Below are 14,919 nucleotides of genomic sequence, written 5' to 3'. Positions count from 1 at the left end.
GGAACGAAATTTAAATATCCGTTCCACTTTTACAACAACCGTAAAACAGTGCATTCTCCGCAACTTTTACCATGATTATGTCGGTCAAACGTTAAAGTGGGTGATTATTTAATGTTAAATTTATATGTGAAACGGATTCTCCACTCTAAATTATTTTTTCTCAGAGTTTTCAAAGGTGTTCATACGTAAACACATAAAAAAGTAGAATTTCATTTTTTTTAGGGAGGGGGGAAGTAGCAAGAGTCTTTATTTTGTTTGGCGTTTAGGCTTTTCCTCTTTTGTAACGGAAAAAGACGTGCGCATGCGACCCCCAACCACTTTTTGTCTTCAGAATTTTATCAAACATTAAAATCAAATATTTTTGCAAAAACTACCTGTTTTAATTTAGAATAAGGTGATGATGCACATTTGCAACGTTAATTTAAACAGTTTTTTTTTTTTTTTTTTTTTTTTACTAATTAAAATGGTTAGACACATGCAAGTAATTTTGAAGCCTTTAAACTAGCGGATAAAAAGGAAACGGATTTACAATTGTAAAGAAATTGGAGAAAATATGTTTGCAAATAAATAACATAAGGCATTACATTTTTCGATTGTTTTTTAGTTTCCATTGTTATTTGATTAGTAAACTTGTATTGTACGCTTGAAAAGCCATTCTTAACATGGGGAGGGTGCTTTTTTTTCTTTCTTTTTAACTATTCTGCTCTTTCAAGTAACAATTTGTTAAAAGATATTGTAAAAATTGAATTTAACTTCAAAATCCGTACACTTTAGAAGCAGTGGCACTGCTTCTTAGAAGCAAAAGCACCCATACAGAAATCGAAGTAATAGTGAAGTTTCGGCTTCAGGAAGACAGATACCAAATCTCCATTAGTAATTGATTTGAAAGGTTTATTATGGAAAAAAGAGGGGGTATTCTAAAATAGACTTTTAAAATAAAAATTTAAAAAAAAATTATGCCTAAAAAAACAAAAAACAAAACAAAAACCCTTTCTTTCGGTGAAGTTTGTTTTTGTTTATTGTATCCGGCTAGTGATTTTTATCCTGGATCCCAAAAATCCACAGAGATTTAGACCATTCCTGTAATCATCCGGTTCCTGTTGATTTTGCGGTGAGAATTTAGTTGTTTGTAGTTCTCCCAGTTAGTTTATTGCTAATCGTCTGAGGCGCCCTCACCGGGGAATGCTGATAGGGCTGCCCAAGCACTTTTTACAGATCAGTGCCCCTCCTCTGACTCCTCAATCCTACTTTCCGACCCGGTGTATAAGTTTTTGCAGTGGGGAAAAAACTAAACATTTATTGTAATTAATAAAAAAAAAAAAACTTAGTTGATGTCGTCGTGTACTAACTTTTAAAATTAACTTGTTTTTTTTTTCTTTCTTTTAAGTGTATAATTAAAAGAAACTCAATTAATAAACGAATAAAAAAAACAGATTTTTTTTTTTCGATGAAGCTTGTAAATTGAAAATTGACATGAACATCCAGAAAAAATGACAGACGAAAATATGTAAACAAACCATCACAAACAATAGATTCTTTCGGACGTAAACAAATTCTATATTTGTATATTTATCTCAAATTTACATAGATAAGGTCAAGGCAAACCTACTAGACAGATAATACACGAATAAGCACTTTGCACTTTACTGGATTGAATTGTTGCTTTAAAACTACACCCTTTTCTCCACCTTAATATAATTATTCCGTCTATCGGCAAGAAATCGCCATATTGAAATTGAAAACTAAACAACAAATGCCCCCCCCCTCATCTCCGAAAGGGATGAAAAATTATCTTAACATTATTCAAGCAATTTATTTTTTAAACATTAATTAGGGTCCGTTGTTCAAATAAAACGAAATAAGGGGGGTAACTTAATCCATTTAAATCACTTATCAAGTTAAACTATCTTGAACTTTTCAGCTTTAAGATGGCTGTCATTAGAACAACAACATTATCTTAAGTTAGTTGCAATTTTATAAAAAATGTTTTAATAATTTATTGCACAAATATTAGTTTGATAATAATCTACTTATTGCAGAATTGCTTGGTCATTTCAATTATTAATTGGACCAACTTGTTATAAAGCTAGAACCAATATAGGTAACTAATTCAGAATATAGTCCGTGTTATATTTTTTTAATATAATATTTTTCAAGTTAAATTCAATTTTTACGGCATCTTCTTTATTAAATAATCGTTAGGTGAAAGTACAGAATAGTTCAAATACCTCCCTCCCGATGTTAAGAGTGGGTTTCTAAAAATAATATTCATTATTTCAGCACAATAAAGTATTCCAATTTCGCTAAGACAATGTTGTTGCAATGTCGACCATTTTAAAGCTGAAAAGTTCAATATAATCGTTACAAGAGTTTTTCTTCAAATAAATTTTGGAGCAAAAATAGCTGTTAAAATGAATTTTTTTTTTCAATTTTGTCTTGTAAAAAAAAAACTTTTTCTAAAATAATTGTTTAAAAAATGACTAATCCACTTGATTTGCCTTCATTATACAAGTTGTCGACATCAAATAAAAACAAAACAAAATTGACTCCATTCTTTTTCTTTCACACAAAATAGAAAAAGACGATATATAATGTCTTGCAAATGGCGCCAATTTTATTTATTTCGCAGCAAATAAACAAACCTATGTTAAAACTTGAAACGTGTTATTGTTTTAAAAGCCACCATTCATTGCATTGAAGAAAAGAAAAACAATAAAACGACGAAAATATATGGTAGTTTGAGTCAGACATCTTTTCTTAGAGACCAACCAAAACAAACCAGCATTTGAGATTTGTTTTCGTCATTTTCATTAAAAAAAATTAAAAGAATCTATCTTAGGAAATAAAAATGAAAAATAAGTATTTTTTTTTTCTCAAATGATGATTATTATTTTTAATAAAGATAGTTTGAAATTATTATTTAAAAAAATGAATAACTTATACCGATGTTGTTATAGCTTCAACAATTGACAATTTGTGGAATACATTACAATATTGTTCTTAAGTTTAAACAAAACATATTTAAAAATAATAATACAATACACATTGTCATTTCATGTTAGACGAACCAAATTGCTAGTCAATAATTTTAATTTGATTTGCACATGAAAAAGAAAAAACAAACAAACAAACAAGCAAGCAAAAAAAAAAGATATTTATAAAAAGAAAAACTGACAAAATGCAACATTGTTTAGATTTTGGTCTTCCATACTTTTTTTTTTTTTTTCTTAATTCAAATTACTTACCATTTAAATCATCATTTATGTCTAAGGCTTCGTTGTCAGCCATCGCGACGCAGGCGAATTATTTAAAAACTTTTTATCTTTCTTTCTTGAAATATAATTATGCAAAGAAATCTTGATGCGTGTATTGTTTTTTTTGTTTTTTTTTTTTTTGTTGTTGTTGAACAAATCTCAAAATAACAAGACGATCTGCTACTGTGAATAATACTTTAACGATAATATGTGTCAAGAATGGTTTGTTGATGTTTTGGTAAAATGTGATGTTTCTACTTTTTTGTTTGCTTTTTTTTCAGCCGATGACGTCAAACATCACGTGACTACTTTTCTAGTCGCTGATAGGTTGATAAAAGCACTTAAAGAATAAATGAAATTGAAATGTGAAGCAGATAACGTGAAACTTTTATTCACAGTTTCACTCACATGAAATAGTTTACAGGTAATAAAAAAGGTGCTTGTGAAGAATAGTAATGTTTTAAACCAATGCATTTCAGGTGAAAACATTATTACCTACGTACAAGATATTTCGTAGAAAAGCCAACAAACGACTAAAGGGAAAAATTAAATATACAATAAATATGTTACCATAACCAATAAAACTTAATTTTATACGTATCTGATTAAATTTTTTGTGTTTTTAAGTGGTTTAAAAATTGGTTTATAATCTCAACTATTCAACAAAGGAGTTAGCCAACAAAGATGACCTTCGACACATGAAGAATGTCAACGGTCATCTTTCTAGGCTAACCTGTTCGTCAAAAACTGGATTTTTGAGATGGAAAAAAAAAAAAATAGCATTAAAACTAAAAACACAAACAAATGAGACAGGTAGGTATAAAATAAACTTTTATTGGCTAAGATAACATTTATTGTAGAATTGAATTTTAAAAGTTCTTTTTTGTTTGGTTTCATTCATTGGTTTATTTGCTAAATACTCTATATTTGAACAGAAAATCGGCCACAATTACGTTCCGACATTTTGTGTTTTAAAATGGCGAATTTTAATTATTTAGTCAAATGATTGATTGCAGTTACCTCCCCTTACGAACTCTTCAAATTCTTTAAATCGATAAACTCAATGAATTTTATTTTTACCTGTAATTATTTCGGGATTGAATGAGGATCGACGAATGGTTCACTCTTCTATATTTTATTGTCATCAAAATCGGTGAAATCGCATATTTGTCAATCAAATTGATTAATTGTCTGCTGTAGTTGGAGACCCATCGCAGTGCACCTGGAGGAAGCTTCATATGCCTCCCCACAGTGACATAGTTCACAATACACTGTAATTTACATTGCACTGTAGAGAACCTACTGTTGATTTTATATTTTATATAATAGCTTAATTTAAGTTTAAAATTTTAAATGCAAAAGTCAAGTATCATGGTTCAATTGTGCTCTAAACAGAAATATTTATTTTGAATGTGCACTTGTTATATCAAAGAATCTACTGTTGATTTTGTATACTGGGCCTTTCTACTTGTGTGGTAATAAAACTTCTCAAATGTGATGTTAGGCTGTAGAAGGAGTTAACTTTAGTCAAATTGCCTGTTCCTTCTTTCATCGGATTATTTTGATTATCAATACTTATCAAAGACATTCAGATACAAAAGTTATTCAAAGCACATAAAGTACATTTGTGTGAAATTTCAAAAAATCGGCCCAGCTGTTTTTTTTTTTTTTTTTTTTTTTTTACAAAGGAGTCACCACTTGAGGATAAGGGTTAATGAGTGTACAGTGGTCAAGGGGAACATGTCAGTCATCGTTAATAATGGAAATTTGGATTACTTAAGGGGATGGCTCATCAAGAATTTGTTCACATTGGACTTGAAGACAACCATATTGTAGTCAGTTGGAAAGCAGGAAAATGGAACAGAGTTCCACAGGCGTGTAGTTCTAAGAAAGAAGCTTTGTTCATAGAATCTATGTTTAGATTTAGGCAAAGATAAAGAATGGGGGAAATTATTGGTAGTGCTTTCAGCTAGACAAGTGTTTTTCATGAAAGTCAGGCCGGGGGGGGGCATAGATTGGAGTTCAGACGAGCACTTGTCATGAAAATAACGATAAAGCAGAGACAAGCTTGCAACGTCTCTTCTGTGGGAAAGAGGTTCCAGCTGGTCCTCCCTCAATCTTTCATAAAAAACACCCGTCTACCTAAAACCACTGTCAATAATTTTCCCCACTCTTTATCTGTGCCTATGTACCTAAATCAAAACGTAGATTCCATGAACAAAGCTTCTTTCTTAGAAGTGCACGCCTGTGGAAATCTCTTCTGTTTGCCTGTTTCCCACCTGACTGCAACTTGGGTGTCTTTAAGTCCAACGTGAACAAATTCCTGATGGGCCACCCCCTTAAGTGAGACACTTTATCAGGTCTCCATTACTAACGATTACTACGATATTATCTGTACACGCAATAACTCTTATCCCTGAGTGGCTTCTGGACCTTGTAAGTGGTGACTACCGTGTGAAAAAAAAAAAAAAGAGAAAAGGGCATCCCTTACTAGGCTACGAAGTCTATTTTGAACTTTGCAGCTCCTACCCAGATATGGCAACAGTACTCTGTCTTTGGACACACTTGGCTCTTATACATGTAGAGAATTGCATATCTATTGAAACGGTAGAACGATTCCATCATTTTCCCAGCAGCCCTGGTAATGGATTTGATGTATTTGTTCCATCTCAGATCAGGAGTAAAGGTCAAGCCCAGAAGTTTGTCAAAACATGGAGCCTCGTCAAGAGGAGAGCCATTCATTTCAATTGATGCCAGACTAGGATCAGAGCATTAATGATGGAACGATAGAAGTTTGGTCTTAGATGCATTAAAATTAATCAGCCACCTCTTTCCTCATTGCACCATGTGCTCAAGATCAGACGAGAGAGAATCAGAGAGAACCTGGTCATGTGCGGCCTTTGAAGTGTTGCCATAGATGGTAGTGTCGTCAACATAAATGCCTACAAACGATCTTAGAATGTGATTTGGGAGATCATTGATGTAGATACATACACACAAAGTTTTTGTTATATATATATATATATAGAGAGAGAGAGAGAGACGAAACGAGACGGGGGGGGATGTAGTTTGGCCGATATTCAGGAAGCATGAAGGTTTTAAAGAATGCAATGTCTTGACAGCCAACAATTGATGCAGACAATTCCATGCTTGAGCAATTCTGCTCAGCCACAAATTTTCCCTTGGCACAAAAGCCAATGGAGTCTAATAAGCACGACCACTGGTGGTTGTGATCTATGCCATTGTTGAGATGTTTTTCCTCTGTTATTCTCTTATCCTATGCAGTTCTAGAATGTTCAACCTCTCAAGTTTTGCCTTCTTCCTTTCAGAAGGAGTTAGTTTATTGCTAGTCATCTGAAGCATTCCTACTGGGGAATGCCGATGGGGCTGCTTAGAAATGTTTTTTTTTTTGCAAGCCAGAGTGCTCTTTTTCTCTGAGATGCAGGCTTTTCAAATCCCACTTCCCAGCTTTTGTGTTACATCATCCTGCCATTGAAGGAAGAACTTCAAAAATTCTGCGTGTGTAAAAATGATTCCGATAATCATGGGGCTGTACTATTTTCTGGCTTTGGATGATGCTTGCCGATATGCCCCCCCCCCCACCTAAGACAACTGGCAATATGCCGATTCCCTCCCTCCACCTTGTAAAGAAGAGGGTAATGCCTGGTACGATAACACTTACTGAATAGAACCATGCTCCAATTTAGGCCATTGGGTAGAATTTCCAACTGAGAAAAAAATAGTAAAAAAAAAAAAGAAACAGGCAAAAGATAGCTGTCACCAAAGACAAAAAATATTTCTACTGACATGCCTATTTTGTGTGTGCATGGTTTTAAAAATATTTTAAAACGTTTTATATTTACATCTTTTATCGATGACTTTGGATCCTTTACTTGTAAGATGACGCTAGATGTGAAATGTATATGAAAGCTTAAAAATTAGAACCTCAATGTGAAAATCGAAAATGAAACAAAAATACAGCTAATAAAACTATACAGATCGGTTGAAAATTAAATTTTTGGGTGTTTAGCAGAGAAGCCAACAAATGACTACAACGAAAAAAAAAAAATATACAAGAAATATGTGTTACCGTAGTCAATAAAAGTTAATTTTATACCTACCTGGCTCATTTGTTTTTGGTTTTAACTAGTTTTTATTGCACTTTATTTAATGTCAAAAATTCAGTTTTTCCGAACAGAGTAAAAAAAAAATGGCGACATCTTCTTCTTTAAAAGAAGCAAGCCTCGTTTTGACTTCAAGGTTTACAGGTGCTTTGCATTTTATTGGTATTTTTTTATGAGAGTACCCAGCATAGTATAAACACCCCCAATCTCCCCATGTTAAGAACGGTTTTAGAAATAAACACCCCTAACCTACTCATGTTAAGAACGGCTTTTGAGATTGGGGGTGTTTATTGCTAGAGCCGTTCTTCACATGGGGAGGTTAGCGTAGTGATGTATAAAGAAGAATGAAGTAAGCGAAAACAGGAACGCCTTTGATAAAGGTTTTATCAACTTAAAATTAATACATGTGCTCTCACTATAATCGAGTTAATATGGTGGAACAGCTACTTCCGGCCAAGGGGAATAACTACAATATTTATTATAGCTAAGGAACCAAAGGTAATTTAAATTATAATAGTTGGGGTGTTTATACTGTGCTGGGTACTCTCGTAAAAAAATACCAAAAAAATTCAAAGCATCTGTACACCTTGAAGTCAAAACGAGGCTTGCTTCTTCCAAAGAAGAAGATGCCACCATTTTTTTTTCTTTTCAAATCTGCTCGGAAAAACTGAATTCTTTAGATTAAATAAAGAGCAATAAAAACTACTTGAAAACCAAAACAAATGAGCCCGGTAGATATAAAATTAACTTTTATTGGCTACGGTAACATTTATTTCTTGTATATATTTATTTTTCCTATAGTTGTTTGTTGGCTTCTCTGCATCATATGTCAGGTTTACAAGAATCAGAAAATGTAAATAAAATATGCAAAAACAAACAAACAAAAAGCATTTAGAAATAGTTTATAGCATACAGTGTAATTAAAGAGACGGTTAGAATCTGAAAAAGATGTCTCGGTTGGAATATCTGGCATCATGTAGGATGCCTCATCCTCAGCTCAAACTGATAAGAAAATAAAAAATAAATAAATAGGAAAGTAACTTTTATTGCGTTTAGTAACAGTTATTGCTGACCATTTGTTTTTATTTTGTGTTTTTATTTGTTTTTGTTTTTTCACCACTTTGTTTCTCTGTTGGAAAATCTACCCAATCGCCTCAATTTGATTTTAACACGAAGAAAAAACGAAGTATTATGGTTCATATGATGTGATACTGGAATGGTTGCTGAGATAGAGCTGACAGATGAATATTGTTTTAAGCAAAAATAATAGTACGTACTTGGTTTTCATGTCGAAAATAGTAATATATCCCCAAAATTACAAAAATTCATCGAGTAGAACAACCGTTATTGTGTTTTTAGTAAAAATAAAGTCTATCGCTCTAGAAGACAAATATTGCACACAATGAACATATAATGTAAAATATCCGTTCCGAGTTATGTCCCCTGTGTGTACTGTTTACTTTATAACATCTAAAAAAAATGCAATTTTACTCAATTTTCCGTGAAAATTACTTTGAACTATAAATAACTTTCTACTCCATTAATTTTCATATTTTCATTTTATATATTACTATTTTCGACATATGTAATATTGTTTTTGCTTAAAGCAACTTATTTAAATAAATCGATTTGTCAACTGTATTTCAACAACCACAGATGCTGCAGTTAGTTTATTTTGTCCTTGGTTAGTGAAGGAAACATCTTTCTAGACTCGGGCAACTTTTAGTTTTGTTCCAATGCAGAGTGCTTCTTTTAGAGGAATTGGATTTCTTCCTCATTAAAATCCAACCTTGTGTCTAACCTTTCCCCCATGGGGAGTTAAGTAAATATAAACCAACATTTCTTGGAGGAGCCACTATTTTAGAAAATAGTTTTTTTTTGTTTTTTTTTAATTCTTAATCTCAAATCAACTAATGGGCCGATGGGCGTTTAACAGTTTGGTAATTGGAATTTGCAAACCATTTTTTTTTTTTTACAAGCACAAACGGAAGTAAGGGCGACAAAACAGTAGAAAGAAACGATAAAAATAGAACCAGCTTAGTTTTAAGCAACAGAAGTGAATACAAACGATACTGCAAAGCAATACAACTTGTTTTCTTTCTTTCTTTTTTTTAAGCCATGGTCATAAAACTGTTAGAAATAGACAGAGGCTACTAAGCCAATTAGGGAATCTATAAAACGTAGGAATATCACGATAGTTAGCCAATACAGAACTCCAAAAATGTGACTGTTGTCCATTCACACAATTCTGGAAAAGCATGCTCATGACTGCAGAACACAATGCGAACGGAAAAGACCGGTACATCTTTGAGCAAACACCAGTGTAATAATGCAAAGAGTCTAATGTGAATGTATATCGTCGCAGGTTTGGTCTGTTCAGCTTATATATATATATATATATATATATATATATATATATATATATATATATATATATATATATATATAATAAGCCTTTATATGCTTTAGACTTAACATGCAACATAACATATTTTCTCTACCACTTTCCCTCGACCCATGACTGTACCCTAATAAACAAAGTCACTGACAGCATAGATACAGCACTCTCCCTCGACACTAGCGCACAAGTGCATGTATTTGGAGACTTGGATTTTCTACTTACACAGACGCAGCTGGTAGCACAACACATAGCTTCTCTATATCTCATTCCTTATCACAGATGATTACGTTTCCAACCCATTTCCCAGACCAGCAAGAACACGCATCACTTTTAGATCTGTTTCTGACAACAGTTCCCAATGATTGTGTTACGAATGCCCACAGCCCACTTGAGAACGCTGATCATGCAGTGATAATGGTTGAAATCACCCTAAACTCTAGAGCTAAAACTGAGGAGCCATTGCTCAAAACAACAAGATATTATAAAAAGGCTGACTAGGGATCTCATTAGAGACGCCCCATGGCAAGATATCTTTTCACTTCCTGATGAACAGTGCACAAATGAGACCAATTAATGGTTCAAAACGGCAATTGAAGCACATGTTCCCACACGGAAATTTTATAGTTTACTTCTACTTGTGCAGCTGCCATTGCACAAAGACAGCATGCGTTCCGCAGATTTAACCGACTTAAGTCCAGTTCAAACAGACAGAAGTATATAGAAGCCAGAAGTAACTGTAAGAAAGAAATGGTGACAGCTAAGAGAGAATTTACTGAGACCACCAAAAAACGCATCGAAGCACAGAAATTAGGAACCCATGACTTCTGGAAAATCTACAACAGTGTAGTAAATAATGGGCAATCAACAATTCCCCCGCTATCCAACAATCATGAGGTTTTTTGCTTAGCAACTGAGAAGGGTAACATGCTTACCAGTTTGTTTGATTCCAACACCACACTGGACTCTGCTAACCACCCCCTCCCTGACTTTCCTTTGCAGACAGATGCCACACTAGATGATCTGAAAATCACCCCTTCTCAGGTGCATGCTATCATAAAAATCTTGACATTTAAAAAGCATGTGGACCTGATCTCATCCCGGCTGTGCTATTAAAAAAGTGCTCCTCTGAAGTAGCTTTAATGAATCTTGCTTTCCTGCCTGCTGGAAAACTGCTTCTGTGGTACCAGTTTTCAAGAATTCTGGCGAAAGAACTGACCCAGTAAATTATCGCCCCATTAGCCTCCTCCCACTTTTTGCTGAAATATTTACTTCCATAATTAACCAAGCTCTAGTCCATCACCTTACAGATGCTAAACTTCTGATTGAACAACAATATGCATTTAGGCAAGCCCGTTCCACAGCAAACATCCTAACTGTAATCTCTGAGCGTATATACCATTCACTGGACAAAGCAGGGAAGGGTGGAGCAGTAGCTCTAGATATATCTAAGGCTATATGAGGTATAAGGGTATGGCATGATGGTCTTCTCAGGAAAATCAGATCATACGGTATAACTGAAAGAATACTTAACACAATTAAATCCTTCTTAGATAAGAGAAAAATCCAGGTTGTTCTCAATGGTCGTACATCTAAACAATATGATATAAATGCGGGAGTGCCTCAAGGGTCTATCTTTGGACCTCTATTATTCCTAATATTCATAAATGACCTCTCTGACAAAATTGTCTGTGAGATGGGTATATATGCTGATGACACCACGATCTATAACAGACACGACAGGAAAAACAAATGAACACATATCTAAAGAAATGGCAGAACCACTAGAGGATGACCTCCAATCTGTAGTGGAATGGGGACAAAAATGGATGGTCACATTCAATGCTGCCAAGACTAAACTTGTTTGCTTCAATAACTACAAGAAAGATTCTCTACCACCAATAGCAATAGCCAAAGACTCTTTATCTGAAAGTACATTTTTAAACTCCTCGTCCTAACGTTCACAGTAAACATGAGTTGGAAAAATTACATTGAGAGCATTGCCAGAACCACTGCGAAGAAGATGGGTTCTCTCTACCGTGCTAGAAAGCTACTAATGCCTGAAAGTATCCTGTACCTCTATAAGGCCACAATTCGCCTATGTATGGAGTATTTTTGTCATATTTTTTTTTTTTTTATTTTTTTTTTTTTACACAGTGATCACCACTTATCAAGGCCTGGAAGCCACTCAGGGATAAGGGTTATTGCAAGTACATTACGTTAGTGTGGAGATTTGATGAAGTGTTTACTTAAGGGGGCGGTTCATTAGGAATTTGTTAACGTTGGACTTGAAAACATTCAAGTTGTAGTCCGGTGGGAAGCAGGCAGACAGAACAGAGTTCCACAGGCATGCAGTTCTAAGAAAGAAGCTTTGTTCATGGAATCCACGTTTTGATTTAGGCACAGATATAGAGTGGGGGAAATTTTTCACAGTGGATTCAGCAAGACGGGTGTTTTTCGTGAAAGATTGGCAAGGGGGGACCAGAGATTGGAGTTCAGACGAGCACCTGCCATGGAAATAACGATAAAACAAGGTTAGGCTCGCAACGTCTCTTCTGTGGGAGAGAGGTTGCAGGGTAGAGAAAAGGGCATCCCCCACTAAGCCACGAAGTCTATTTTGTACTCTGTCAAGGCAGGATAGGCTGTTTTTAGCAGCTCCTGCCCAGATATGGCAACAGTATTCCATCTTTGGACGTACTTGGCTTTTATATAGATAGAGAATTGCATCAGTAGTGAGATATCTTCTGGAGCGGTAGAAGGATCCCACCATCTTTCCAGTGACCTTGGCAACAGACTTGATGTACGTGTTCCATTTCAGATCAGGAGTAAAGGGCAAACCCAGAAGCTTGTCAAAACACGGGGCCTCACCCAGACGAGAGCCAGCCAGATGGGGATCAGAGCGTTGATGATGTAAGGATAGGAGTTTGGTTTTGGATGCATTAAAGGTAACCAGCCACGTCTTCCCCCACTGAACCACGCGCTCGAGATCAGAGGAGAGAGAATTAGAGAGAACTTTGTCATTTACAGCCTTTGATGTGTTGCCGTAGATGGTCGTGTCATCAGCATAGATGTCAAAGAATGATTTAAGTATGTGTTTAGGGAGGTCATTGATGTAGATCAGGAAGAGGGTTGGGCCCAGGATTGATCCCTGAGGGTTCCAGCATTTATATTGCAGGCCTCCAATTTTTGTCCATCGACCACTACTCTTATGAGCCTATCGGAGAGAAATGATTTAATGATTGAGAAAACATTTCCAGTTATACCGTAGCTGGAAATCTTGTGAAGTAGACCCTTATGCCATACCTTGTCGAAGGCCTTTGATATGTCAAGAGCAATTGCCCTAGAAAGGAAGCCTTTGTCAAGAGATTCACTAATCCTGTGAGATATAACCGTCAGCACATCTGCAGTAGATCTTGCAGAGCGGAAACCATATTGTGTGTCACTAAGAAGGTTGTTCCTGTTGAGGTTGTTGACTATTTCTCTATTTAATATGGATTCCAGCAACTTACTCATAACACACAGGAGACTTATTGGTCTGTACTGAGAGGGAGATGACTTATTACCTGAATTCTTAAATACAGGGCAAACTGATTAGGTCTTCCAGGGAGTCGGAAAGCACTTCTCCTTAAGGCAGCGCTTAAATAGTTTCGTAAGTATGGGAGCAAGTTCCAGTTGAAGCTTTTTTAACACTATAATTGGGATGCCATCAGGGCCAGTTGCTTTACTGGAATCTAGGTTCTTTATTAGCTTGGCGACCTCATGCACGGATATTTGTATGTTACCTAGCTTGTTTTGTGTTATAGGAGGAAATATATGGAAATATGGCCTTCGTCGCATAGGGTAGAATTAGCTGCAAAATTCTTTGCAAATAGTTTGGCCTTGTCTGACGCTGACGAGATGACCTCTGGTCCATTGATAATGGTTGGGATAGAACGCACACTTCTGTTCAGGATCCTATTTGTTATTTGCCAAAACTGGTGGGAACCAAGCCACTGATCAGCTACCTAGTAGCAGATGCACCTTTGGGCTGGTGCATCTGCTACTAGTCTCTTGCTCCTAGACAAGATTCAAAAGAGAGTCACCAACCTGATAGGTACTGAATTGTCATCTGAGCTTCAGCCTCTGTCCCATCAATGAAATGTAGCATCTCTCTGCCTGTTCTACAAGTACTTTAATGGAGAATGCTCCAACGGACTGCAAGCACTTGTACCCCCTCGACGTAAATACCCCCGACAAACCCGACAAGCAGCTCAATCACACCCCTTCACAGTAGAGATCCCTAGATGTAAGAGAGCCTTCTACTCCAGTTTCTTCCTCAGAACTGCTAGACTTTGGAATTCCATTCCAGGTTCCAGCTTCCCTAACTGTATTGACATGCAGAAGTTCAAGGGTAACGTGAACCGACATCTTGCTGCCCAACTCCCCACATAGTATCCCTGTAGCTTATATCCCTGATAGTAGCCCCCTACATCAAAGTAGCAATGTGCCTGGTTTGGGGAGAAAATGTAATTTAAAAAAAGTTATAAAATATATATTACAATTAAGCTACACAGAATATTCCGCATTTCATCCACACGAAGATTTGTCAGGATTATGCATATATTTTATAACTTACTACCTAGCTCTACCTATGTTTGGGCACTGTTGAAGTAAATACTTAAAGTTTATGCATACAATTATACTTTCGTATATTAATTTATGTGATTAAATGAAGTAGTCATATATATATATATATATATATATATATATATATATATATATATATATAGTCATCCACATACAGTACTGTTTCGCTGTTTCACAGCTCATCAGTGCGGCTAGACAGGCAACTACCTCAAGCCAGGATTGAAACCCGACCGTTTGTACGGCAGTCAAGGCTCCTAACCATTACGCTATTGGCGGCTGCTTGAACGAGTAGTGAGTTTAACGATGTTTTGATATCGTCTGAAATACCTCCGCTCAATTTGTTTACACAAAGAGCGTCGCTTATATGCTAATGGTAATTCGTGTTTCACTTCTCAATATGCTCAACTCAAGGTGAGGAGCACTATAGTCATCCACATACAGTACTGTTTCGCTGTTTCACAGCTCATCATATATATATATATATATATATATATATCAATCATATCATATATATGAT

General features: G+C 35.4%; 1 protein-coding gene across 1 annotated transcript in view; it reads right to left on the bottom strand.

Moving 5' to 3' along the window:
• LOC145274725 (BCL2/adenovirus E1B 19 kDa protein-interacting protein 3-like) overlaps positions 1-3,540 on the bottom strand; it is a 48,243-nt gene extending 44,703 nt beyond the window's left edge. Inside the window, exon 1 of the mRNA XM_080127480.1 lies at positions 3,246-3,540. Coding sequence (XP_079983606.1) covers positions 3,246-3,288 — 43 coding nt within the window. The 5' untranslated portion in view covers positions 3,289-3,540. The remainder of the gene's footprint in view (positions 1-3,245) is intronic.
• Positions 3,541-14,919: the final 11,379 nt, after the last annotated feature.

The sequence above is a fragment of the Euprymna scolopes genome, unplaced genomic scaffold (genome assembly GCF_053919585.1).
Source record: "Euprymna scolopes isolate OS-2025 unplaced genomic scaffold, ASM5391958v1 sca44, whole genome shotgun sequence".
Taxonomy (NCBI): domain Eukaryota; kingdom Metazoa; phylum Mollusca; class Cephalopoda; order Sepiida; family Sepiolidae; genus Euprymna; species Euprymna scolopes.
This window is presented reverse-complemented; position numbering and strand designations above follow the sequence as displayed.